Raw genomic sequence first — 27,963 nt, forward strand, 5'->3', positions numbered from 1 at the left:
CGGAAAGTATAACGCAGCCTACACTCGACAAATAAAACCATCGCAGCATGAAAACCGGAGACATTTTAGTGGAGGCTTTGGCGACAGATTGAAGAATAAACATCTATCTCTTTGTGTTGCCAAGCAGCAGCAGACATGCACCAGGGAACAATGTAGCTTTCGAGTAGCGGATCCCATAAACACGTTGAAACGACAGCTGAGCATGGTTAGTGAAGCATCACAAAATGTTTTTGTTTGGGTCGATTTTGCGCTTAGTAATAATGGAAAGGAACAATTGGAAACTTTAACGAAACCCTAAACGGTCAGCCCTGCCAACAGATGTCACATGGAGAAAGTGTCCTGAAACAAATCTGCAGCAAGGTTCTTTTCCCAACAACGACGACAAACACGTATCCCCAACACTGCCGGGTACCCTCTTACCTTCCACGAACTGTGGTGCTTTTTTTTTTTGGACTTTTTTTCCCCCGGATCGATTCCACCTGGTTTCAGGTGAATAGTGAACAGGGACAAGTAAAGAGTATTTGTAGCCTGTAACATTCAAATCGTTTGGCAAAGATAATGAAGAAAAAAGAATTAATCATTCTCTAACCGTTTAATATTTGTTGACTAAGACAACTGTGACATAGCACATACATCTCTACTGAGGGTTGAAGCTTCTCAGCTGGCAACAGTTCAACGTGAGCTTCATGTCGTGACCTTCTCACCTCAATACAATGTATGCGCAAGAATCATGGGTCAGTCATCTGTTCTCAGGTTGACCGATAAAATTCCTTCTTCGTACAACTTCCTATTACCACGTCACGTGTCACCCTGACCTGTCCATGTGTAGGTGGCTGCGGTAGTGTAGGTGTGAGACAACAAAGATGTGAAAAGTTTACAGTCAGATGTCGTATGGTGTAGACGTAAGCGACAACAGTAATAGATGAAATGTTTCAGCTTACGGTTAATGTACTTTATAGGGGCGGGAGAGACGGGAGGGTCGGACAGCGACATCTGGCGATAATTGTCAAGTCTGTGATACAAGATTTACATGACATTAATTGTCTACTCAATACTTTTGTGATTTCTTGTGTGCTGTGCCACGGACTGTCTGTCCGACACGCTGTAAGTCAGACGCTGTTCACATGTCACACCTGTAGGTGACAGCCAGGTAAAACACATTTACCAACAGTCCGCTATGGGCACAGGCAGGCCGCAGTTTTGTGCTGATTCGTTTTGGGTAAGATCTCAATTTTATTCCTCCCAACACACACACACACACACACACACACACACACACACACACACACACACACACACACACACACACACACACACACACACACACACACACACACACATATTACAGATTAATTATAATATACTTGCGATTCCCAGTCAATGGCATGGTGGACATTAAATGAACAAAAATAGCGCGTATTCACGTATTCAGAACAATAGATAGAAGAATGTATCAACTCAAAACTGCATTTTTACACTTACGGAAACTTAATTAACCTTTCTTCTGACTGTATATCGTATTTTTGAAAAATGTTATAATAGCTGATCTGTAATGGTACATAAACAGCAGGACTCAACTTTACCAATTATGCAGCCACATCATATTTTGTACACAGCATCAGCTCACCCTTTGTAAGTTTTGGGTACGTTGAGAGAAATGTCATTAATTTCTCAAAGAGTTTGTATTTTCTATTTTCTAACCCTAACATTTCAAAGGGCGTGGAGTTACGGTTTGGAGTTTTACCAATTTCTTTATTTGGTTTTTGGAAGGTCATTTGGTCCATATCAACATTAAATACTTCTGGTTACATGCAGTCAGTGTGTGTGTGTTGAAGAGATATACATCCCACATCTAAGTATATAGTGTGTGGCGGTATGTCTACTTTCATACAGCAAACAAAAATATCTGTCAGTTAGGTGTTCGTGTGTGTGGCACAGCAACAAACTTAAATTCTAAGCAGTCACACCCACCATCAGAAATGTCTTATAAATAAATGTCTTGCTTAGGTGACCTGCTGCTGACCACCTTAACTGATGGTCAGCTCGTAATCTTCAAGAGAGGAATGATAATGACGATGATAATTAAACTAACAGTGCAAACTGTGTTCTTGTTAGTCTTTAAATGATAGTGAAAACTCGTCTCCTGTTAGTCAATGAGATCGCAGTGCTAATTATGACAGATAATGAAAAAATTAAAGCTCCTCAGCCAGTCAGCGCAGTTTCAATCTTGCAGAATTCCAGTTTTTACGATTTCAACGGTTGGCCACGTCTGACAGACTGCTTCCTCAACACGGTGCTGGTGTGGGTGCCATGTGCTTTCTTGTGGTGCCCTCTGCCCTTCTACCTGGTGGTGCTGGCCAGGAAAGGGGAAGTCACTCCACTTCCTGTCACCTGGTTGAGCTCGGCCAAGACGGTAGGCCCTCTATCCTTGGAGGTAGAATAAGAGAAATACAGTGTGTGTGTGGGTGGATGGGTAGGTACATGTATCATTGTACATGCTCGTGAGTTAATAAGTATTTGAACGAACGCGCGGAGGTTTATTACCTTGATGACGCAAGTAGGTAGTCTGCTCAAACACCTGTCTCGAGTACAAACGTTTCTTTAGGATGAATTCATATTTTTCTGTACATTTTAAAAACAGAAATGCGTCTGTATTTGAGGTCTTCGTTTAATCTTTATACCTCGTGAATTGATCATTGCTCTTTCTTTGCGTTGTTTGTTCTTTATCTCCAAATGTCCCTTCAGTGTGGCGTTCCTTTTTACCATCAAAGATCGTCTAAAAGCGAGTGGACTACTTTTTGTACACACAATTTGTCTTGTATTTTCCCACCCATAAGATTCGACAATTACATTGTTGTGTGGTTCCGAGTCAGCTCGTTTACTTAAGATTGTAAAAAATTAATAAACTTACAAATGATGATTAAAATCAGCTTTACGAGACCCTCTAGTATTTCAGACAATGCATTTCAGCTGATTTAATGCCAACAGTTTTCCAGCATGGTGTTGAGCATGGTGGCGCTGGTGTCGTTGATACAAGACTCTAAACTGTTGACGGATAGCGGAAGTGACGTGCCTCCGGTGGTCACCTACTTGGCTAGCGTCCTGCGGCTGGTGTCGTATGTGAGTCGCTGTGGTAAAAAACAAAAACACTCAAATAATATTGCACTATCATGACGTCACATTATATAAGCACTTCTAGTCACCTGCCACTTCATACACACTCTTACAACGTTACTCACACATACACATCGTTGGTTGTAGATTTTTGTTTCTGTGTGCACCCAGACATCACTTATCCAAATTAATTTTTTTTTTATTCAAGCTCTATCACTTTCGAGACACTTGTATATATTACAAACAAACTCTCGCGGGGCTATACCAACAGCACTCTGATTACTGTTTATCTTTGTTTTTCCTGTCATTTCACACACAAATCACTTGCTGTACTTCTTTCATCTATACGCAACCTTTCATCGCCCAAAAGATCATCCTTAGTCATCTTATTACACCTCGTACGAGTTTATATCGTGCGTAGCAGTTCGCGCCATTTTTGTTACGTTTTGTTTCCTTCTTCACACAGAAGCATTGTTTATTTTCTGTCACATCTTTAGTTGTGTACAGCCTTCCTTACACAGCATGAGCGACGACGCCAAGTGATCACTTCCGGTTTGCAGTTTGTCTTCTGGAGCTTGTTGATGTTGTGCGACATCGTGCCTCTATACACGGCCGTCATTGAAGAGGTTCTTTTAAATTAATAATGACGACAACAACAACAACAACAACAACAACAACAACAACAACAACAACAACAACAACAACAACAACAACAATAATAATAATATTGAAAAGGGCGTTGATGGTTTTCATTAGAATGATTTAAAGGACAACTAATGAATGCAACCATTTTGCTATCATATTGCATAGACGATAATAAAGCTTTGTCAAGATCACATCAAACGCCCGAAACTGTCAGTGAGACGTTAATAAACCAGAAACAACAAAGTACAAAAAATACAAATAAGGTTTTGCGAATATATAAAAACTATGCTCAAATATAGTAGTTAATGTGTGGTTAAAAGCATTTACATTGTTTGCGAAAAATAAAAATTTACGTTTATATTTATAGTTTCAGTGAAAATAAAATGGAGTTCCAATATTTCTTATGAACATGCTACGCATCTAAAGAAAGATTAAAATTGTAAAATAGAACTGTCGATAAAAATATCTCAGCTTTCCTAATTAGATTGTTTCAGTCACATCTCTCCAGTCACATGACAAGCATACAATATTTATTTCTTAAAAAGATCATTTTATTAATATTTTAATAGAACTCATGTGTCTAATGAATCTTGATTGCCACCGAAAACTAATGCTATAGCACTCTGTGATTTCACGAATACGCTCTATGACAAATGTGTTTTGACAAAGACAATCTGCGGATCACAGGATTATAACGACGACATCCTGAAATTTGTTTTGCTTTGTGTGACCGTCGCCATAGAGAGCATCCAGACAATCTTGTTCTGCTTCTCGGAAGCTTTTAAGGAAACTCAGACTGGATATCATCAACAGTGGAAGGTCTGGTTAAAATATTTTATATAATATTTTTAAACAGTCAAAAGGAATGTAGTAAATAATGTTCTTTCAAACAAACATTTTACTTTCTACCAAGTCTTTTTCAAATACGATGTCATGAGAGTGTCTACAGGTGTGACAAAGTCTTACTATCTACTGTTTCTTAATTAACAGCGTCCATGTCCAGAGGTCACTGCGTCCTTTCCAAGCCGGATGCTGTTTGGGTGGATAACAAAGTAAACACCTGTTTACCAATTTTGTCTGTCTTCTCGCCTGTAACAGCCTTTTCTGTCTGTCCTTTTTCTAGAGTTCCAGAGTCTAATTGGCGTGCGCGCGCGCGCGCGCGCGTGTGTTTGTTTATACGAGCGTGTATATATGTTTATGTAGGTGAATATATGTGTGCGCCCATGGATTAATACGTCCTGTAGGCTGCCTTAGACGGCGCTGTATATAAGACCTCTCTCTCTAGGTACATCTACCTTGGGTGGCAAAGAGACCTTACGGAGGCTGACCTTTTTGACCTCAACCCACGAGACAGCAGTGACGTCCTTGTCCCGTCCTTTGAACGAGAGTGGGAGTTGGAGAGAGAAAGATTCAGGAACAAACAGTAAGTGGTTCACCAACAGCAACTGTTTATGTCAGTGCCTACTGTGAGATTGACTGAGTATTTAGAAAGATATATCCTATTAGCTGGTCGTGGAGATTATTGTTTAATCGATTCATTAGTTAAAACGTATTTTTTTCTTAAAGGTAGTCTTCTCTATACATAATTTTTCTTTCAAAATGATTCTGGGTGCTGGATAGTGTCCGCCTGTGACTCTATGGAAAACATAGTAAACGAAATCCCTTCTCTGTCAAAGACGTGGTAAGCCAGGGAACGGCACCAGCGCCGACTCCACTATCACATCACTTCAACTTCTTCCCAAAGACTCCATAGAAGGAGACATTCACCTTCCAGCAACCGTCTTGGAAACAAGGTCCCTCGTCCCCAGCTGTTCCGCCCACAATTCGCGAGGAAAGTTAGGGGTCAGCACAGCCTATGGGACCCTCTACCGCCCAGGGGACGACGAGGTGAAGCAAGAAACGCCGTCGCTGCTCCGAGTCTTGGTGAAGCTCGTGGGACCTCGGCTCATCCTCGGGCTGTTCGCGAACGCGGTATCCGAAGGGATCTTGATTTTATGCCCCGTGTTATTAGGGTGAGTCCCGGATGTTGTCACTTGATAAAGGGTTGGGGTGGGAAAGTCAGGATCTGCTAATCAGTCGCATACTCGCATACATAATGTTAATATTAAAAATACTATAACTAAAATCGCGGTTTTATGACGAGGTATCTTACTTCGAAAATACTAACAATGTGTAGCAATACCCGATCTAAATACTGAACAAAAATTAGTGAATATTCATAACAATGTTTACCAATTAGTCTGTCCACTTTTAAAACATTTGCAGACATTTGCCAACCTCTGATATTCAGGAGCACACAAATGTTAAGTATTTTCAAATAATTCAAAGTTAAGAGATAACAGATTTATCTTATTTCATTGTTAAAATTCACTCTCTTGTAGGTCCACAGGAAGTCATGTCGCATAGTATTTCCCAAAAGAAAATTTTAATACAGGAATATGCACAGTTGATCATCACTGCGATGTTTTATCGGATATTCATTGGATGTTTACACACTCTGTAGAAATAAAATAAACATCAGTTATTATGGACAAGGAACAACATAAGTGTCAGAAAATGGTTAAAATATGTAAATGCTAACTGACAGCGTGTACTCTTGGTCACAATAGTCTTTAAAAAAGTAGGTGCATCCGGAAAAATTAAAATCTTTCTTTGTTGAGAGATATACCTCCTTTTGACTGTGACTAGTGTGTGTGTGTCTAAGAAAAAAAAAATTACAATTAATTTCACTCAGACATTTACGCATTCAAGCACATAAATTGTTTCGTGCCCATTCTTTATGAATTTCTTTTGTAAATCATCTGACTGTACTCATGATATCAGACGACAGAAAGCTAGAATAGATATCTAATGTCCAGTGAGTAGTGATGATACCAGAAGCTGTGTGGACAAGATACCTGAGCGACTGAACACCTGTTGCAGGCTACTGATCGAGCAGGTGACCAGCCCCGACAACAACGACAAGCAGACGAGGTCTGGCTACGTGCTGGCGGTGCTGATGTTCGTGGTGTACATGGTCAGGACACTGCTCTCTAATTTCAGCTACTGGTGTTCCCAAGTAGTTGGCATACAGCTGAAGACCATCCTCATTGCCGCCATCTACAAAAAGGTAAGCAAAGGGCAGATAAACTGTGTGGTATATCTACATCAGTGAGTATTCGGTCTAAAGAAAAGATCACTCATCCGTACAGGTAGCAAGTCATTAACCCCTGTAAGTGTGTATGTATGCTTATTCATGCGCACAGTTTTCCCAAACATCGCTCTTTACACACTTGTCAGTCGTGTCTTTTAAATCGTCTGTGTGAAAGGGAGAGAAAGACATTCTGTTAGTCCCATTGTCTTCCACCAATATAGTGATTATCATAGAGTCCTGGATTCAGATTTTCTCCCTTGAAACAATTGCTTTCCGGTGTAACACATAGTCACAGAGCTTGCGATTGGGTAGACGAGATACTCCATTTTCTTTTCTCTAGAGGAGAAATCGTCTTTTGACTAAATAGGTAAATCACACAATTTGTGTATAGTCCTTGCTACTATTAAATTCATTCATTTTATTTTTATGTTCTGTTTGTTCATGTTTTTTCCTAGTCGCTGACGATGAACAGCGCCGCACGACGACTGGCCGCTAGTGGGGAGATAACCAACCTCATGTCTGTCGACTGTCAACGCATTCAGGACGCCATGTTCTTTGTCGTCGCTTGGACCACTCCTCTACAGGTAAACAACGCCCGTTATTAAGGCTATTTTTACTATGAGATGAATTCATTCATTACTGCATTCACTAGAGTTTTTTCTAACATAAAGAGCAATTCCATATTTTCTCTCATCTCTGTTTCTAGTCACAAAGGGCCGACGCCTCATTAGGTTATTCCCGGGTGCAAAAGCCATTTCAAATCAGAAAAATGTCGTCGATTATTTAACAAAGCAGTATGTTGAGTGTACAGAAATCTTGTGGTTATGGTGGTAAAGAACTTCGCTACATAGAAAGTTGGTCAACATTCAAACATCCAAACTTTTGTTTGCCAGTACAGTTGCCAAGACAACGACACATTTCGGAAGTTTGATGCTTCGGAGCTTGTTCTTGTTCAAAGCGACCTTAACTAATGCAAAACGGTAGAACTAAGGTTAACTAAGTTCTCAAATGATTTTATTTTGCTTTCCTCCATAGCCTACCATGGTAATATTTTGTGATAGCTGTTGAAATGTGCAATATTCAGGTATTGCACTCTATTTGCTACAGGTATCAGTGTCATGTTTATTATCATGTTATGGTTAATAGACACGTGTCTGTTGTGCTCAATTGCAGGTTATCATGGTTTTATTACACCTGTATCACTATTGTCTCCTCTAACAGGTTATCATTGTTGTCGGTGTCCTCTACCTCTACATTGGCCCCTCAGTCTTCGCCGGCGTCATCGTGCTTCTCCTTCTTGTCCCCCTCAACTCCTACATCTCCATTTGTCAAAAGAAACTCAACATCAGCAACCTCAAGTTCAAGGACAAGAGGCTTAGGCTGACCAATGATATGTTGAGTGGAATGAGGGTCAGTGTTGATTGGTCAAATACCTGTCTTAATTAATTATAGCACTGACCTGCGACAGGATATATTCGAACTAGCCTGTTCACATAATGTTATCAGTGACTGTCTTCAGTGACAAAATATGCAAATTTCTAAGTGGTTTTATGAAAAACCACCTGGAAACTGGATAGCAGACATGTTGAACATTCATACTTGGCCTGAAGATTTTATGCTAGTTTTCAAACCACTAAGAATATAAACATCAAAGAAATCTAACAAAGTTGTTACAGTTTTATGATAATTTTTCTTTACCAAGACTAGGGGTACATAAACACTGCAAGACAAACCAGTTTTATAATGAGTATAACAAGGTTATTGTTCTAAAATTCTGTCACCTGTCCTCAGGTGGTAAAGATGTACGCATGGGAACCTTCCTTCAAAAAACTGATCACAGAGTTGAGGAGCGAGGAGACAAAGGTGTTGCTCAGAATGTCCTACCTGAACATGTTTATGAGTGTGTGCGGCTACTTCACACCTTTTCTGGTCAGTCTTTGAAGTGAACTCTTTGCTTTCTTTAAATCAGGATATTCTTGTTTTACTGTTACTAGAGGCAATGACAAAGAGAATAAAAAGAAAGAGGTAGATGTATTATTGAAAAAAAAAAGAATTTAGTGAAGCATGCTATTGGGCAAAAAAAAAGTATTTAAAACTTGTGTTTTAATAGAGAATGAGAAGATTTTGAAGGAGCTATGGTCTGACCAGTAAGTCTGAATACACGCCCTAAAAGTACAAAACGGGTGTTTTTGTGATAGATATACGAAGATACTTATCTCGCTAGATTCCTATTTTGTGTTTATGTATTTTTCACTGCAATAAAGATTACAGCAGACGGGGACAAAATTCAGTATACATGATTGTTATCCATATCTGGGACTAGTGTATTATTGTTATCATTTTTATGAAGTCCTCTCACACCTGCTTGTCCCTGTTGAAGGTAACCCTGGCCACGTTTGCAACATTTGTGGTTGTCTCCCCTGACAACCACCTGGACGCTCGGCGGGTCTTTGTCACCTTGGCCTTGTTGAACTTGCTGAGAGTGCCTCTCGACATTCTTACCTTTCTCATACCCATGACTGTTCAGGTCTGTGATTACTGACTAAAGCAATGATTACCTTTTTAATTTCTTCTAGATTTTTTACCTCACCTTTATTTGACCTCCTTTATTTGTTTTCTTTATTACTTTCCTGTATTTGCTTTTTTACTTGTTTGTTTATGAGCCTTACGTCTCTTTTTCGTTTCTTAGCCTTTTGTCGTTTTTTATGTTTAGTTGCTTCCGTCATTTTGCTGACGTTGCAATTTTTTCTTTTGTTTTGGTAGTTTAGTACTTCCTCGCGTTTTTCTACTTTTCTTTTTTCGTTCATGTGTTATGATTTTGTTTTCTTCTCTTATTTAATCCTTGTGTTTCTGATCTCTAGTCTTTGGTGTCAGTGCAAAGGATCAACAAGTTTCTGTGCTGTGAAGACCTTGACACCGACAGCGTTACCTGTGATGCTGATGCAGGTAAATTACCTGGAAAAAGAAAATGTAAGACACTCACTTGTCGTTGTTGCCGGTGTGGGAATATAGAAATGATTAATAATTCAACTGTTTGGACCACATTCAATAGAATCCCAAGGTTAGATGTCATAAAACTGACTTTATCAAACCGCTAGTATGCCAGCCACTGTTATCATAGCAAAACTGTCTTTTATAAATAAAGCAGAAAGCTGAGGTTCTCAGATTTAAAATTGTATAGAATTATATCTGAAGCCTGAAGTAACCAGAAACTTTAGTTGTTTGGGAACATAAAGTAATGCATATCCAAAGAACACGTAGGTATAAAATTAATAATGACCAAACGATTAAAAAACATGTAAATAAATTACTTCTTTTATTTGTATTATTAACGTTTTATTTATTTAGACTATTTAAAAATACTTGTGACAATTGTTCACCAACTGTTTCATCTAAACGACGTTTTTCAACAGTCGACGCCATATCCATCAGAAACGGAACGTTCACGTGGGACAAACACTACGAACCTGTCTTGAAAAAGTGGGTGATTCTTCCTTTGTTTGCTGGTTTGTTTGTTAATCTTTGTTGCTGTGTGACTTGTCAATCTGTTTGTTACTCCTAATTAGTCACGACTTTCTCTACTCTTTCCAATACCATTTTATGTAGTTCTTCCTGTTGTTGTTTATTTTGATGTACAATATTAACCGCTAAACATTCACGACTGATGTAGTGACGTCATGACCAATCAAATCGCGACTTTTGAGAATCTATGGAAGAAGTTTTGCCATGTAGTTATTTTGTCTGTTCTTATACAACCATCGGGTCTGGTATAAGTATTTGATTGATTTCAGAGAAACAGTCATGGTAAGCAAATGTGTTTGGAGTTTTTGCAACCGATTCTAGGTACCGGGAACTTCAAAACCGACAAGTGAAACTCATGCAATTTCCAAGATCGGATCATGACAAAGAGAAATGTCTAAGATAAAAAAAATTTTGCAATGTCTCTTTATTATACCTCTTACGTTTGCAGTACAGTAAGTAGAATAATTTAACAACAATATGTAAAAAAAAGTCTAACAAAAATATGTTGACATGTACATTTTAAGCCATAAAGTGATGAATGGCAAACATTGCAATCAAGGCAAGTGTTCGTGGTTCTTCGGCACTACATGGTTAGCTACATGTATTACATTGATTCAAAAATAAGAGTCTTGTCATTGTTTAGTTTATTCCTTGTTGCTCCCCCGAGGAGTTAGGGCGGCAACAACACCTCGCAAGCGGAATCGGTTTTGGGTAGCCCGCTTCAGTTGAGCCTATTCCGTTCCGATGTCATTTGTCTCGCTTTCTACTCTTCTTTTCCAAGTCTGCTTTGGTCTCCCAACTCTCCTCTTCCACTCAGGGTTCCAGTCAAGTGCCTGCTTGGCAATAGGGTCAGTTTCCAGTCTGTTGGTAGTAGAATTGTTACCAGATCTTGTGTAGAAGAGGCTGTAAAATTGTTGCTGTTTTTTCTGGGTCTACCTTTAATACTTCTGGGGTATCCCATCCGGACCTGCTGCTTTGCCACCTTTCATGCTTGTGATAGCTTTGATGATTTCTATCTTAGTGAGAGGGCTAGTGTTGACATTGAGTTGTTCAGTTGCTGGTGGTATGTCAGGTAAAGATGATGGACGTGATCGATTCAGGTTCTCTTCAAAGTGTTCCATCCAGCGGTCATTTTGTCCTGTTCGTTCTTTATGGTCTTGCCATTTTTGTCTTTCATTGACTTGTTTGGCTTAATGTTCCTGTCTGACAGAGTTAGTGCTATTTTGTATAGTCGCTTCATGTTTCCCCGTAAAGCTGTTGTCTCTGCTTTCTCTCTCAGTTCATGGGTAAAGCGTTTGTTGTCCTCCTTGACAGAGCTCTTCACTTGGCGGTGGGCTTCTCAATATTCAAATGTATAGTAGCAGAGACGTGGAGTTCACTTGACATATGGCCATGTTTGTCAAGTGTACCGTGCACCATCGATAGGTGGAGCAAGAGGCGAGGTTACTAGCGGTTTCTTTTTAATTTGAAAAGTTGCTTCCTTTGCATTTAATATTTCTGTCTGTTTATTTAATAAAATTCAGCTTAAAACAATCTGACATTTCTTCTGTCATTACCAAGATTAAGTTAAGATCCTTTTCATTTCTTATAAATTTTGGATGATTCCAGCATCGACATCAGCGTCGGTGTCGGCAGGCTGGTGGCGGTGGTGGGTCACGTGGGAAGTGGAAAGTCGTCCTTGATCTCGTCGCTTCTCGGAGAAACCGGAAAAAGTGTCAGGGAAAGTAACCATAAAGGTAAACAATGTTTTTTTTAAGCTCTGTACTTGTCCCTTTTATAGGAATAATTGTGTTCCAAGTGATCTTGTTTGGGTTTTTTTCCTAGTACTAGTAGATAATATTATTGTCGTCAGAGGAAAAAAACTAACAAATTCAAGATATAGTAATAAAAATAGTTTTAAAATACGTGTTTTCACCACCACAGCGAGTTTAAAAGTCTTAAGGTGTCTCTTTTCTGTTAATAACTGTATAAAGGTCAGTGCATAATTCTATTTTCTGAAAATGTGTGTGAACCTGGACAGATATTCCCAAGACTGACACCAACAACGTCCCCATACACACAATGAAATTAAAATGGTGGTGTGGTGTTTGCACACAGATATCACTAATTAATGTAAGGTCACGGTATTCTCATTGTCTCAGGTCTTTATAATATAAATGTAACCCTGTACAATACAGACATAAGAGTTCTTGATCTCTTTCTGTGCATCGCCATGTTTTTAGGCGTGTATCTCGAGAACAGAAGTGACTTATTTATACACATTTGTCAAAATACTATTTTGCAAAGAGCTTCGATCGTATTTGAGGATTAATGTTCTTCTTTCTACATGTGGCACATGCTCACAGAGCTTTCAGAGAGGCAGTTTTGTTTGTACTTTTGTTTTCCTCTCTCTCTTAGTCATCTAAATGTTACAATAGAGACTAGGCAGACGTATCTCCAAAAATAAGCCAACAACTAGATATTCTGATATCTTCTTATTGTTGAGAGACAGTTGTAATGTATATCTTGTGAATCACAGATCTTTGGTAACGCTATGTATGTGTATAACTGTAGGTAGCTTTAGTTTTCGTTTGATGCTGTTTGGGTAAGTCACGCAGGAGATATTGAAATGATGGATTTTTTTTTTCAAAACTAAATAGGACCGTTGTGAGTTGTTGACAAAGAAAACCAACACAACATGTTTCAGAGTTCTGTGGCCTACGTCCCTCAGCAAGCGTGGATACAAAACGCCACGATACGTGATAATGTTCTCTTCGGGAAACTCTTCAACCTACAAAGATATCAACAGGTCCTGCGGGCATGCGCACTTGAGCCCGACCTGGAAATACTGCCTGCTGGAGACATGACTGAGATTGGCGAAAGGGTAATTACGATGATGAGAAGGAGAAGGAAGAAGACGAGGACGACGACAAGTAGACAAGGAGAAGGTCCACGACAAGGTGAACGATGAGGAGAAGGACGACAACGGCAAGGATGAGGACGACGACAATGATGACGACGACGAGATGTAGTAGAAAGACAAAGAGGAAGAGGACGGTGACGACGAAGACAAGAAGTAGAACGACGACGAGCAGAAGAAGGATGACGACGAAGATGATGTGTCTGTATCTGTGTCAGGGCATCAACCTCAGTGGGGGTCAGAAGCAGAGAGTGAGTCTGGCCCGCGCCGTGTACAGTGACAGCGACATCTACCTACTGGACGACCCGCTCAGCGCCGTGGACTCGCACGTGGGCAAACACATCTTCACCGAGGTCATTGGCCCCAACGGCTTGATCGGACACAAGGTCAGGTCACACCAAAGGAGGGACCGGGAGGCGCACCGTTTTTTTAGATCACTTTATACAGAGCACAAAGATTTTATTTTACCTTTATTAAATATTGTGAAACAATTTTTTTTAAATTTTTAGTTCTGATCTTTACTTCCTTTCGTTTTCTATCTTCTTTCCCTTTATTTTATGTTCCTCTAGGTATTTATCAGTTCCCTTACACTGCACCTTAGAGGGGACTTGTTCTACTTTTATTTTAACTAACTATAAATAGAACACTTTCCCATGTTTAAATTGCTCACTGGGACCAAGAACGTTGACCATTGTCATTGCCATTTTTTCCTAAGTCATCTAATCGTCTATCATGTATAATTTGACTATATTATACCTAAAGGATGTGTGTTGAGTTTAGGACAAGTCTCTAAAACAATATACCGCTTAGAAAAAGTCTGCAATACTTTTCTTTTGCATCTTTCCCTGAACATCAGCCACTTACAATCTTTTTTTTAATTGTAGTCTCCCAAAATTACTTGTCCTTTGTTGCTAATGTATTTTATTGGCTGTGATATTTTTTCATCATACAATATTTATAAGCCATCAATGTTCAAAACTGTGTGTGGAAGAAAATGTAACTAAATATGTAATGCTTTGAGGAGGCTGTACTAAAGAGAGACTTAAGACAGTTTTGTCCTATCCACGCGTGCCGGCCACAGGCTGTCGACCTCACAGCCCCTGCTGGTCTACGTGTCGCGCATCGGCGTACGAAGCATTGTTGTAGCCACGGTAGATGTCTGAGGCTGTAACTGTGCGTAAATAAATCAATCCATGAAGATATCATCCAAGAAGATAACTACTGACACTTTTAGGAATTGTTACACTACTCATTACTTCCCGTAAACAAATGAAAAAGCCAACCAATCAGGTATTTTGTTTTATTTGAAAGTAGGCGAAGATACAGTTGATCAAGCGCCTTGTTGAAGTCGGTTGCTGGTTACTTGATTCCACATGGATTTGCACTTATATATATATACTATTATATTATCATGTATATTATGATAAAATTTAAGCTTGATTGGTAGCTTATGTTGAAATATATAGTGTAAATAATTTTTGTTATTTTGTAATTTTTTGCCTGCTTCTCGATTTGTAATTATTCTGTCCCATGCAGTTACAGTCTTTCAGTTGAAAACCTATGTCTTAAAATTCACACCACAAAAATATTCTCAAAATGCTCTTCGAAACGGAGTATCACATAATTTCTTTTGGTATGTATAACTGTATTAGCCCCCGCACGTGATCGCAGTAGCGTGCATAGTTTCGTTTCAAAAGTACTTATACAATAAACATCACTTTTGTAATTAGCAGCCTAAATTTTTAAGCTAACAGCGCAAATGTAAATAATTCTAGAGCACATTTTTTCCACTTTGCTTAAATTGGCACATGAAAAAATATGGAACTATTTCAGTGAGAAAGAAACTAAACCCGCATCCACTTTATGATGATGATTATTATTTATTATCAAAAATGTACATAGAGTTATGTAAACAAAAAGAAAAATTGCTAGATGCAGCTTTCTTCAAAAGTTGGTTTAAGACTTCCCTAAGAAAGACCTATTTTCTATATTTGAGCCACTTCTGATTCCCTTTCACATGCAATGCCTTGTAAAAAAAAGTCAGGAAAGGTAAACAAAGTGTAAATGAATCTAAGTTTTTAAAATTAGCAGAAATATAAGTATTATTAAATTTGTATTACACTTTTCTCTTTTTGATTCACATATTTTGTCATTGTTATTGTGATTTCCTCAATTAGCTTCTTAGCTTCTCTCTGTTCCAGCAACCAATCATTGTCAACTCAACCTCTCTCTATTTCTCTGAGTCATCCTCCAATCGTCAAGTATGTTTCATTAGCAACTGTTCATTCTTTTCCTGCGACCAGACGCGGGTGCTGGTGACACACGGCATTCACTGGCTGCCGATGGTTGACGAGATCATCGTGCTGTCCGACAACGGCATCTCGGAGAAAGGCAGCTACGACACTCTTATGTCCCACAACGGACCCTTCGCTCGCTTCCTCAAACTTCATCTGCAACAGAGGGAGGAGTCGGAGGAAGAGGAAGACCCTGAGAGTCAGTGGTCATGTGATCTCAAATGGAACAATGTTATTTAAAAACAAAAAATTATTGTGTTACTCTTTGTCCATCGTCTCCGAAACTTAGCAATTTTATATTTGAGGCCTGTTTGTCTGTTTCGCATATTAGCTTTGGTATTATCTTTACTTGTCATTAGCCTAAATCCTAGAAGAGTAAATGGATAAATGGCAAAGAGTTTAAGTGCTCCGACTGCTTAAAGACGTTGAAGTTAGGTATAGTTTATGATATCTTGGACTCTGCTTCAAACCAGCAAACATCTGCTCTGCATTCGATGATACTATTTGTAGAGGGCCGGTTGTCCAGCGCTTGTTAGGCAGAAAATGCTGATGCATGCCAGTAAGTAAAGGACGATTGCAAAAGAGCACGAAAAGTAACGATGACGCAAAAGAGCGCGAAAAGTACGTTGATGCAAAAGAGCGCGAAAACAATGCTGATGCAAAAGAGTGCGAAAAGTAACCCACCCGCGAGGTATATAAGGGCAGAGCTGAGACGTAAGGACAGGGGGAGAAAACTACGAAGAGAAGACGCGAGACAAGCGACGCAGCCGTGACTGTAGATCTATCTATTCGAATTAAAAGAGTTGTGCAACTGCTGACAGGTTCCTGCCTTTCTGATTTGAGTGCTGGACTGTTGTGGTCACTGTTCGACTCCCCTCAATCACAACACCACTCGGTTACATCTTTTGGCGCTGCGAGCAGGATCCGTGTCAGCAGAGAAGTGTACACAATGGCTGCAGATGGCGATCTTACAGCAGAGGCTGTACGAACAGGTCATTTATTCCGTCTTCAGAAGTTTGCCGGAGGGCCAAGTGACGAGTTTGAAAGAGAGGTGGAGATAGGTCTTGCCTTAAGCCCGATGCCTGAGAATGCGGCGTGTGTCTATGTTCTCAACGCGCTGGAGGGACCTGCCAGACGGCGAGTTCTGATGTTCCCTCATGACATGATAGACACGCCGGAAAAGATTTTGGATATTTTGAGAGAGGCATACGGCGAGCGGAGAGATGTTATAGACATTGTTGCCAGTTTTTATAACCGCCGACAGCAGAGTGAGGAAGCGGTCATCGAATATGCTGCGACCCTGCGGAATTTACAGGCGAAAGCAAATCGCCTGCTGAGCGACGCCATATCCAGTACACACCTGGCGACACGCTTTGTGAAAGGACTTAAAAACAGCCAGGTCCGACGTGAAACGTCCAGACAGCTGGCCGACCATGGGTCTTCTTTTGTCGATCTCCTTAAGACGGCCCGACGTGCAGAGAGAGAGAGGAGATGTGTAATGACAGGGAGGATGAGATAGATCGTCTGACTGCACGAGTCAGACAACTGGAGATGGAGGCGGCCTCCCGGCTTCATACGACACAGCAAAGTGATTTCCCCCTCGAGGCTGATCGTCAGCACAAACAGAAATGTATGCGACGACAGCAGACAAGACAGCGGAGCGGCCAGCGACCAGCACCTCCCCATGACAGCGATGGTGGAGGGGGCAGAAGGCGAGGTTTCTGCAGGTGGTTCAGCGTGGCAAAGGGATGGGGATTCATCACACCTGATAATGGCGATCAAGACGTCTTTGTCCACCATTCAGTTATTCACAAGGCAGGCTTTCGCAGCCTCGGCAAAGGTGAAGTGGTGGAATTTGAATCCAGACTGTCATACAAGGGTGTTGAAGCAACGTTCGTCTGTGGTATCGGAGGAGTGAAATGCCGGGGCAGTGATCGCCGGCCGATGTCAAAGAAAAAGTTTCAAAACAAGCCTCTACAACAGCGGCAACCACAACGACGGCAGAGCCAAGCAGAACTGCAACAGGACAGATTCCATGGGCGGAGCGGCCAGAGTACCTGTAATATCACCAGCCGGCCAGTTGATGACAGTGCTGTGTATGCAGTCAGGCCCCTTGTTGACGGCCCTGCACTGACCCTCAATAGCGACAACAGAGCAGCGAAGTCGTCTCTGCAGTTAGAAGACATTCAACTGCCGGAGACACAGAATTGTCAGGACTACGACAGTGACGAAGAAACTCCGTTCTGGTATGGTACTCTCCCACCCCATCAAGCCAGAACAAGATTAATACCCAAAGTGACAGTGCCTGTGGTGCCAGAAGTGACAGTGTGTGCGGTGCCAGATATGACAGTACCAAAAGTGACAGTGCCCGTGGTTCCAGAAATGACAGTATCTGTGGTGCCTAATATGACAGTAACTGTGATTCCAGAAGTGACAGTGCCTGCAGTATCCCAGCAGCGGTTTGCTGTTAGACAGGCATAAAAACTCACCTGTGGAGAAAACGGTTGTGTGACACTATTCATTGACACTGTAGATAACATAGATGTGGTGTAAGCATTGATTAGTTTGTTTTGATATTATGTTTATTTTCTTCTTGTTTTGCCACGGCTGCGCCTACGAAATGTCATTGACAGGGATGACACACGAGACATTGACGGAATGCCTGCCCTTATAGACACATTGTGCCTCAGCAGCAACAGATGTTTCTTGATTTAAAATATTTAAGATACCTGCCCCACCGTCGTAAGCATATTAGGCGAGCTTGTATACCAGCCCTAGTATTGCTAGCAACAGCTCATCAGCGAGGGCGCTGTTAGAGAAAGAGTCGGCGGGGATGTAGAGGGCCGGTTGTCCAGCGCTTGTTAGGCAGAAAATGCTGATGCATGCCAGTAAGTAAAGGACGATTGCAAAAGAGCACGAAAAGTAACGATGACGCAAAAGAGCGCGAAAAGTACGTTGATGCAAAAGAGCGCGAAAACAATGCTGATGCAAAAGAGCGCGAAAAGTAACCCACCCGCGAGGTCTATAAGGGCAGAGCTGAGACGTAAGGACAGGGGGAGAAAACTACGAAGAGAAGACGCGAGACAAGCGACGCAGCCGTGACTGTAGATCTATCTATTCGAATTAAAAGAATTGTGCAACTGCTGACAGGTTCCTGCCTTTCTGATTTGAGTGCTGGACTGTTGTGGTCACTGTTCGACTCCCCTCAATCACAACACCACTCGGTTACATATTCATTACACAAAGTTATCTCTACCGTCCTGTGGTAATCGGATTGAAGCTGATCACGTGCCTTGGATCTGATTATATTTTAGTGTTTACACCCAATATTAGCGGACATAAAAGATGTTACTTTCAAAGTATGTGGATCAAAGAACGGCAATGTTTGAGATTTCTTAAAAGCATAATTATCATTAGAAGTTCTTTTACTTTTTCTTGCAGTCTCGACGCTTATCAAGAAGATCCGAGAGAACGTGGTGACGGTGACTTCTAACGGAGCAACTTCCGGTGAAGATCTTACATGCAAAGACTACTCTAGACGCAGGTTATTATTAAATAACTTTTTTATTTAAATAACAGTTTACTAAAATGAGCTTTGAACTACATGTTCAGTAATCAGGTGTTTCAAAGCATAACCTTAACACAAGTAAAGTTATTTATAGCCGGTTAAGCGTTAGCTGTTAGGAACTTATGCTTACTGTGAGTATCGTGACAACATTACTAGAAAACATTGAAAATAAATAAATAAATTGCACAATGAGAGATTCGTGAAAAACATAGGGTCTTGATAGGCGTACAACAGATTACAAATAGATCAACACATTTATTCAATCATAATTAATGGTAGAATATAAATGATCCCTGAACAGACGAGGGCATTGTGTGGTCTTCACCAACATTGCTTGTATGAAAACGATAGAGAAGAAAGGTCAGTTTCTTCACACGTCCTAACATTCTTAACGGAAAACCTTGTTCATACGTGTTTACACTTTGTTCATTTTCCATCACCTGCTAGTACATTGGTGTAATGTTGCACATATAATGTTTTCCTGACCATAACTGATATGTAAGCATATTAAGAAACATGTATATGTCTCTATAGATATAGTAGCAAACAGTGTATGGAGTTCTTTGTAACTAAAGTTCAAATCAGGCGTCCCAAAAGTAACATCACACTAATTTTTTTAAGCTTCTTGAAGGTCTTCTGCAAATGTCATCTCCAGTGGAACATTAGAAACGGCTGGTTTATGAGTGTTTGAAAATATAAACAAAACTGGTTCTTCCTAGTCTGTAGAGATACATCGCAGGGGAATTTGAAGGAGGTTTCTTAAAAATTGAAAGTTGATATGTTCGTCTAGGAAGTCTACAAGGACAACATCAAAATCATCGTGGATGACTGATTCAACAAAAAATAAATTCAGCACGTGCCACCTTGAGGAAGACACATCACAGGAGAACAACTATAGGCTGGTGAAGGAAGAGACAATCGAGAAAGGAAACGTATGTAGCCAAGTACTTAAAACAATATGTATGGCGCAATATATTTATTAAAAAGCATGGCATACAATCCAGTTGAGAGGACCCCCCCAAAAAAAAAAACATCAACCTAGACCCATGTTGATCAATTCAAGTGTAGAGGTAACACAATAGTAATAACTTAGCCCTTATATCTTTGCCCCATACCTGTCCGACTGTCCCACCTGTCTTCCAGGTGAAGTGGAGCGTGTTTCTCACCTACATACGAGCAGCAGGCGCCGTACCCTTCACGGCATCCATTTTGTTCTTCCTCATCTTTCAAGCCATCAACGCCTCTGGTAACTTCTGGCTCAGCCGCTGGACAGACGACAACTTCCTCGCCACATCCCACGGAAACGCCACCTTGCGGCACAACTACAAAGTCAAGAACGACTACTACCTGATGGTCTTTGGAATGTTTGGCATCGGGCAGAGTACGTGATAAGAAGTATTAAAAAGTAGAAAGTTATTCAACGAGACAAACACAATGACAACGACAATTATTAACAAATTTGATGTCATTAGGACATGATGCGCTTTTTTAAATCTCTAGCTAATATCCAAAAGCCAAATACCGATAAACATATGAGCGAGTTTGAAAGCACTTATTTTTTGTCACAAAATACTCTACATTTTAGAAATATCCATTTATACAAATTAAAACAATTATCAAAAGACTTTTTAAAGTCAATTAAGTTATGATAGATTCGTTGCTGACCCTGAAGATGCTTCTTTATCAGATTTCGAGAGCTGAAGACTAACTCTATGTGCTATTAACTGGTCTGCAGCCAGTTGTTCTGCTGTCGGTTCCCAAGCGTTAATGAGATTCTGTATCAATTTCAGTTTGCTTTGGTGGCTAAAAATTAGGCTTTTTGTAGTTCTGGCAATGTTCGTAGTTTATGAAGTGGTATGACCTGTGACTGCGTCCATCACTTGTTACTTTTTTGTATTCTCAGACTCTCTGGGACAAAGCAGTCGAAGCATTTGGTGTTTCATGCCATCCTACTTGAGAAACTCATTTAGGGATAGCAACCCTAGATGAGTTCCCCACCTTGAGACTCCGTAAAGCTCCTTTGGCCGATTCCTGTAAGACTGCAGTTTTCTAGTACTGTTTGTCTAGTTGTTTTAAAAGATTTTAGCGTGTCTTGAGCTGTACATGTTCTTTGTTTAAGCCAGTCCAGTACTTGAGCACGTCAGTATTTTCTGTGAGAGGCAATTATTATTGTCTTCGATGACAGAGTTCTCGTGTTAGCTTGTCCTAGAATCCTTAGTAGGTGTAGGCCTTTTTGTTCACAGCCCTCTCCATTCCCTCATCTATTAACCGGTAATAATGCTTCCCTTCTGATTGCACAACTCGTTTCTTTTTATTCGAAAACTGTTTCGTGGCTGCTTTTCCTTTTTTCAGTTCAAACCCGTTCTTTGGTCACGAAGATCTATTATGTCTGTCATTCTATACCAATGGCTGATTTTTCTTTTCTAGACCAGTGATTCCTAGGCTGTTGACAATAACATCTATTTTGTTTCCACAGTCAGCCAAGACCAGTGCGGCGAATTTACTTCCAACTATGGCATTGCCGACTTTAGCAAAGTGTTTGGTCTAGCAGCTTCTTGCTATCAAAGCTCCTTCAGTAGATGTTTCAGTGGAGGTTCATCCTCAGCTTTAACTTCAGGCTGGTTAAGACAAAGTCATGATTACTGCCTCTAGCAACACCTGTCCTTTTCTTGGCCTTGTTTATGCTGAATTCAAAGCCTCTAGGCAACAGATTTTCTTACAGATTAATTCATCTAAAGAGCACTAAGTTGCACTTCTCGATTTCTTGTATGTCAGGTGGTGGCTAAGATCACTCGATGGCTATGTAAGAACTTTAGGAGTCAGAGGCCCTTGTCGATGGTGTCATCAAAACTAAGTTTCCCAACCGTTCTGCCCATTACTGGTATGCGTCTGGGATGAACGTGGCGTTGCAGTCACCGAGTACAACGAAGAAGTCTGCTCACCACAACAGACAACAAGTCTTTCAAAGATTTGGGAGTAGCAGCAACAAACAAAAATAATTCCCACAACTTTACCACTAAATAAACAATCGCATGGTAGACCATGTTTGAATCTTTTTCCATGTTTCGTTTCGTACAGTCGTCACGCTGGTCCTGAGTAACTTCTTGATCTGGGTTCGAACTGTTGTTGCTTCCCAAAACCTTCACAGCAGACTTCTTGCTAGTGTACTGCGGTCACCAATGGTCTTCTTTGACACGACCCCAGTTGGACGAATAATCAACAGGTGAATTATCTTTACATGCATTACACTTTTTATTTTTTTAATCCATTTTCCCTTTCTTCTATTTATCTCTTAGTTTATATACTTCCATGATTTCCCTAACTAGTTTTCTTTTTCTATTATTTTTCCTAATCTTTTTTTCATAAAAAAAACCTTATTACATTTTTGTAATTATTTGTATACATTTCATTCATCGTAATAAGGACATTGTTTTCATTTGGACCATGCTGGTATCTCAGTCAATGTTTAAGGGACCAGACTGGCAAGGCTAGCAAGTTACACTAGCTGGTATCCTCAGACTGTAAACCTATCTTCTCGGCCTAACTTCAGTCACTATGGCAACTCCACTGGGGCACTCTGGGCCAAAATAAATTACATGCCAACCTTCCCTGTCTTCCCCACCGCCTACCTTCGTGCCAACCTGTGAGGCGGGAGGAGGTGGTCCTTACTAGATTAAAGTTTGTTGTAATGGTTATATCATTCAAAGGGTTCTGACCCTAAACTTTTTAAGGTAAGATTATGTTTTGTCGCCGTGATAAAGCCTTAGTTGCTGGCACGGCGTTAAACCACAACAAACAAACAAACAAACAAACAAACAAACAAACAAACAAACAAACAAACAAACAAACAAACAAACGCTTACTTAACTGCCTGGTAAAGATTGATCTGAAGCTCAAAGATCAACGATTAAAATTAAGAAATATTTTTTGCAAAACATTTTCAGATTTTCGCGTGACATAGATACCATCGACAACATCCTTCCAAACAACATTCAGGAGTCTGTCTCTATTGGGACGATGGTTCTTGTCACCATCATCGTCATCTCCATCAGTACACCGCTCTTCATTTTCCTAGTAATTCCTGTCATCATCCTGTATTTCCTCATACAGGTAAGTTTGTACACATACAGTTCATTGCAGGTAACAGTCCTGCACAACACTTCGTCATTGTTAAAACTATATCAGTCTTGAAATCGACTAAATTTCTATTCAAATGGTGCATTTAATGCTTTGTTAATCAAGAAAATCAAGACTTCTAAAGAAATTAATTTGTAATAAAAATTGTTCTCATGCGTATAAAAATATGGAAAACCACCTTAAGATTGGTCTCAGGGGGCGCACTAAGTATTCTCAGTGAGAAGTCATCAAAGCACAAAGGTGTACACCATCTTCTCACCATCTTCTAAATAAAGTCGACTGTGCACACAGACCTTCTACATCCCGACGTCCCGGCAGCTGAAGAGGATGGAGTCGGTCACTCACAGCCCCATCTACGTCCACTTCAGCGAGACCATCAGCGGCGGCGCCACCATCCGCGCCTACCGAGCGGTCGACCGCTTCATCGAGGAGATAAAACGACGGGTGGACAGAAACCAGTCCTTGTACTTCGCTAGTCTGAGCGCACACAGGTAAGGGCAAAGGGCATCTAAAACTAAATACTTTGAGAAAAGAGACTTTCTAACTAGACACTTTGAGAGAAACAAGGAAACATGCTTAATGTTTAGCCCATCGGCCCATTACACAATGGTGATATCACAGTGAGTTTGTACATTTCTAGTGTATTACAAAAAATATGTGGCAACGTGTAATGAATAATACGATTATATACGATTATACGAATTAGGAACTTGAGTGAATCATTCTGTTGTCTATTAGATTATCTCTATATAGGTACTTCAATACTAAATGCTAAAAATCGGATAAAGAGCTCGAGAAAGAGACTAATTATTGCTTGAGCCATCAGCCCGTATTGTAGGGGTTGGTAGTCAGTCTTGTAATGTTTACAAGACCTACAAAACATAGGCATGGCATATGAACTTATAGTTACTTTCGGATTTCAAATGACTTTCAAATGTAGAGCACAGTGTTATTATCCTACTGCTGCTGTTCAGAATAAAAATCAAAGCCCTTAACTCTCTTATTTGTTTACAAAGGATAAAACGGAGATCCTCAAGCTCTTCAATAATTTGCTAAAAACATAAATAGAACAATCTCACTTTTTCTCTATGTTTATTTATTTCTAACGTTTTCCGGAATCAGTTTTTATTCCCAAAAGCTTATTCAACTGGCTCATTCTCTTCTCCACCCGGGTATTGTTCAGTCAGACTGAGTTTTAGCTGAGAATCGTGATTAGGCACAGTTCATTGATGTCTACAGGAGAAGTTAATCCTTTGACTTTGCTTCATGTGTCTTAGTTACCTTAGTGAAATCTGATTATATCAGACTGCGTCGATTGTACATTAAGATAGAGAAAAGTAAGCTGTCTATATGTTTCTTTCGTATGAATGTTAAAGACCTTGCTCAACAGTTCTATCAAAAATGCTTTCAGCAAAAACAAAGCTAAATAAATGAAGAGAAAGAGAATACAAAGTCAAATGGAACTGACGTATTATATATGGCATTATATATAATATACACACGTATATCAATCGCTTATTCTGCGACCTCTCAACATGTAGTCTATGTTTGTGGTGTCGGCCTCACATGAGACCCACTGTTTCTCACCAGGTGGATGTCACTGAACGTAGAAATCATCACAAATCTTATCGTTTTTCGGTGCTGCCATCTGTTCCATTGTCACCCCTGGCATTGGAGGAGGAACTTTGGGATTCTCTGTGACTTACGCAATGCAGGTGATTGAACTCTGATGTATGTATGTTGTGTTACTTAATGTTAATGGGTCATAATTATGATTATAATTATTGTTTTTCTTGACAGATATGTATGTGGACTTGCATATACAGCAGAAATTTAAAAAATGTAAACATTAATAGATATTTTTTTTGGCAGTATGAACACTTTTTACTCTTATGTCAATGTTTCTCTAACTGACATATGACAAAGAACAAGCTATAGTCGTCATTCTCACACTGCCAGTCAACTTTATAAAGATGAAGACGATTAGGACAATAAAAAAGCTGAAATCATTCTAACTTTTTATGATGACCACACAAGCTAGCAGCACAAACAAAGAATAGGTTCAACGTTTCCTTGTGTTTCGTTGCTTGTGGAGGATGATCTGCCTCTGAGGGTGCTGTACCAACGAAAGAGCTCTCCCTCCCCCTCCATTCTCTGATATAAACTCTGTTGTTTTTATTTCTTCGTAGATGTCGAAATATCTCGGCTGGATGGTCCGAATGATCAGCGACCTTGTAACGAACATGGTGTCCGTGGAGAGGGTGAAGGAATACTCACAACTGGAGTCAGAGGTCAACAAAAAAGCCCTTTCAAAAGTAGAGATTCGATAACTATGGTTACTAAATGTACAGAGGTTTCTCCTTGCCCTCTTTCCAGTTGGCTACAATAACCCGGGATTACGAACATTTCCTCACTTTTTAGTTCCATCAATCGTCATTTTTTGTTTATCTTCCTTCCTTTCTTTCGTTTGTTAAGCGTCTGTGGTAACTAAAAGTCAATTCTGAAATACTAGAATTCGAACCCAGAATATCTCAATTTGACAAGCTGTAAACTTTTGCTACAGGGAAAATGAATCAAAGATCACTTTTATTATCATTATTGTTGTTGGTGCTGTTTTCGTAGGCTCCATGGTCTAATCCTTTGAGACGTCCAGATCCTTCGTGGCCCGAGAGAGGTCGTCTGCTGTTTAGTGAGTACAGCACGCGCTATCGACCCGGCCTTGACCTCGTGCTGCGAGACATCAGCTTCGTTGTTGAGGCTGGTCAGAAGGTAAACAATAACAAGTGTCATTTCACTTTCTGTTACACCCACACACACACAATATATATATACTCTTTATCTTTCTTTAAGAACAAAGAAACAAATTAATAAACTATATTTTATGCTGAGTTGTTTTCTGTAATTTTCTGCGCAGGTTGGTATCGTTGGAAGGACAGGGGCAGGTAAATCCTCCCTGACGCTTTCTCTCTTCCGCTTGATCGAGGCCTGTAACGGCTGCATCATCATCGACGGCGTCAACATCGCCGACATCGGGCTCCACGACCTGCGCTCTCGCATCACCATCCTGCCACAGGTAACCACCAGACTATTGCAACATGTCGGCAACTGTGAACATTTTTTTGAAGCAAAGGAGGTGGAAGACAAGGGAGAAAATCATGATGAATCTACTTACAGGCAGGTCGAGGCGAAACGAAGAGTACCATGTATCTGTGAAATTTAAGTAAACAAATAATGGTAGTGGATGTCTAGCTTTTTAGCTAGTTTAGTATCCAGTTTCTCCCTGGCCTGATGGACCACATGAAATACAAATAAAGGTAGTGGCTACTGTATTTTTTGGTAACTTATACATCTGACTAAAAATATCTGTCATTGCTCTCGTCTTAGGTGGCTAACCGTTACACAGTTTTTTGATAAATCAATGAAGAAATGGACATCAAATTAAGGCAATAAATATATTCTAAACAGCCAAACCACTGTTAAACAAATTAAATAACTAAATGGCGAGGTTTTTCAACATGCAAAGCAACACATCGAAGACAATTTTCCCGCTGGTCTTAATAAATAAATTTAAAGAAAGAAGTGCTTTATTCGAGATGTTTTCTAACAAATATATATCAACATCTGAAGGACTAGTGGCGTGGCAGTGGAGATTGTTTTCTATTTTACCTGGCGTGAAAAACCTGCTGTCTCAATGGACCTTTAAGGACTATGTCCATCTTCTTGCCCACTTTCCGGTACGATAAAATAATGATGAAAACACGAGTTAGAAGGATTCTGGATGTGTCATCCTGGTGAGATACGTGACTAGTAACACACATCAATACAAATTCTCGTATTGCCTTACAAACATCATTTGTTAGGCCCTCGTTCTGCAATCTTACAAGCAGACGACAATACATGTACAGATAGACTGATGGTCTAGAAATGAATTAATTACCACTCACGGTCGACGCGTGACCCACATGTAGACGGCAAATAACTCTATACCTACAAATTACAGCATTTCTTCTCTGATAGATGTGTTGACCTTTGCCCTTTGTCCAATTCTAGGATCCCGTGCTCTTCTCTGGCACGCTACGGATGAACCTTGACCCGCTGTCTCAATATTCAGATGACCAAATATGGAAATCTCTGGAGACTGCTCAACTTAAAGTATTTGCTAAGTTTCGAGATACTTTTCTATTTAAAACATTGCTTTCTAGTCTACTGTAGACGCACATGCATTCTTTCAGTTGCGACTTACACTCCCATTTCTAACAAGATAAAATGTCTTTGTAGCTTGTTCTTTTGAGCTATGTGACTTATTTCTCATTTTGTAAGCTTCCTCATCTTGTATCATTACATTGATCATATTTTCCTAGTCTGATGCATTTTTAACGAAGAGTGCTAAATTATAAGGAGCGAAAACACATTCCCGGAGCAAATAGTAGAGCAGGTGTTGATCTTCACAATGGAGGGAAAATGTGTGATTGGTGATTTTATTCATTGGTGATTGTAGCGCTTTGTAGAAGAGTTGCCAGAAAAGCTGAACCATCAGGTGGGAGAAGGGGGACAGAAGCTAAGGTAATCAAGTTCTGTACATCCAGTTACATCCCCAACGCAAGCACGTACGCACACAAATTTGAAGACAGCTACGATACTTAAACGTCCT

At 40.1% G+C, this 27,963-nt stretch overlaps 1 protein-coding gene across 1 annotated transcript; it reads left to right on the forward strand.

Moving 5' to 3' along the window:
* The first annotated feature begins 1,090 nt into the window (after positions 1-1,090).
* LOC112569534 (multidrug resistance-associated protein 1-like) lies at positions 1,091-27,894 on the forward strand. The gene is given in 33 exon segments (XM_025247343.1): positions 1,091-1,219; positions 2,234-2,413; positions 2,989-3,120; positions 3,612-3,740; positions 4,447-4,578; positions 4,750-4,811; positions 5,045-5,182; positions 5,436-5,771; positions 6,682-6,868; positions 7,348-7,476; positions 8,114-8,302; positions 8,684-8,821; positions 9,273-9,419; positions 9,754-9,838; positions 10,306-10,372; positions 12,023-12,119; positions 12,121-12,150; positions 13,101-13,277; positions 13,532-13,699; positions 15,617-15,806; positions 19,049-19,151; positions 19,966-20,107; positions 20,319-20,556; positions 22,254-22,398; positions 23,120-23,285; positions 23,604-23,803; positions 24,903-24,945; positions 24,947-25,027; positions 25,502-25,603; positions 25,935-26,081; positions 26,227-26,385; positions 27,363-27,464; positions 27,811-27,894. Coding segments are annotated over 33 exon segments (4,452 nt in total). The 5' UTR covers positions 1,091-1,177; the 3' UTR covers positions 27,880-27,894.
* The last annotated feature ends 69 nt before the right edge of the window (positions 27,895-27,963 follow it).

The sequence above is a fragment of the Pomacea canaliculata genome, linkage group LG7, assembly GCF_003073045.1.
Source record: "Pomacea canaliculata isolate SZHN2017 linkage group LG7, ASM307304v1, whole genome shotgun sequence".
Taxonomy (NCBI): Eukaryota; Metazoa; Mollusca; class Gastropoda; order Architaenioglossa; family Ampullariidae; genus Pomacea; species Pomacea canaliculata.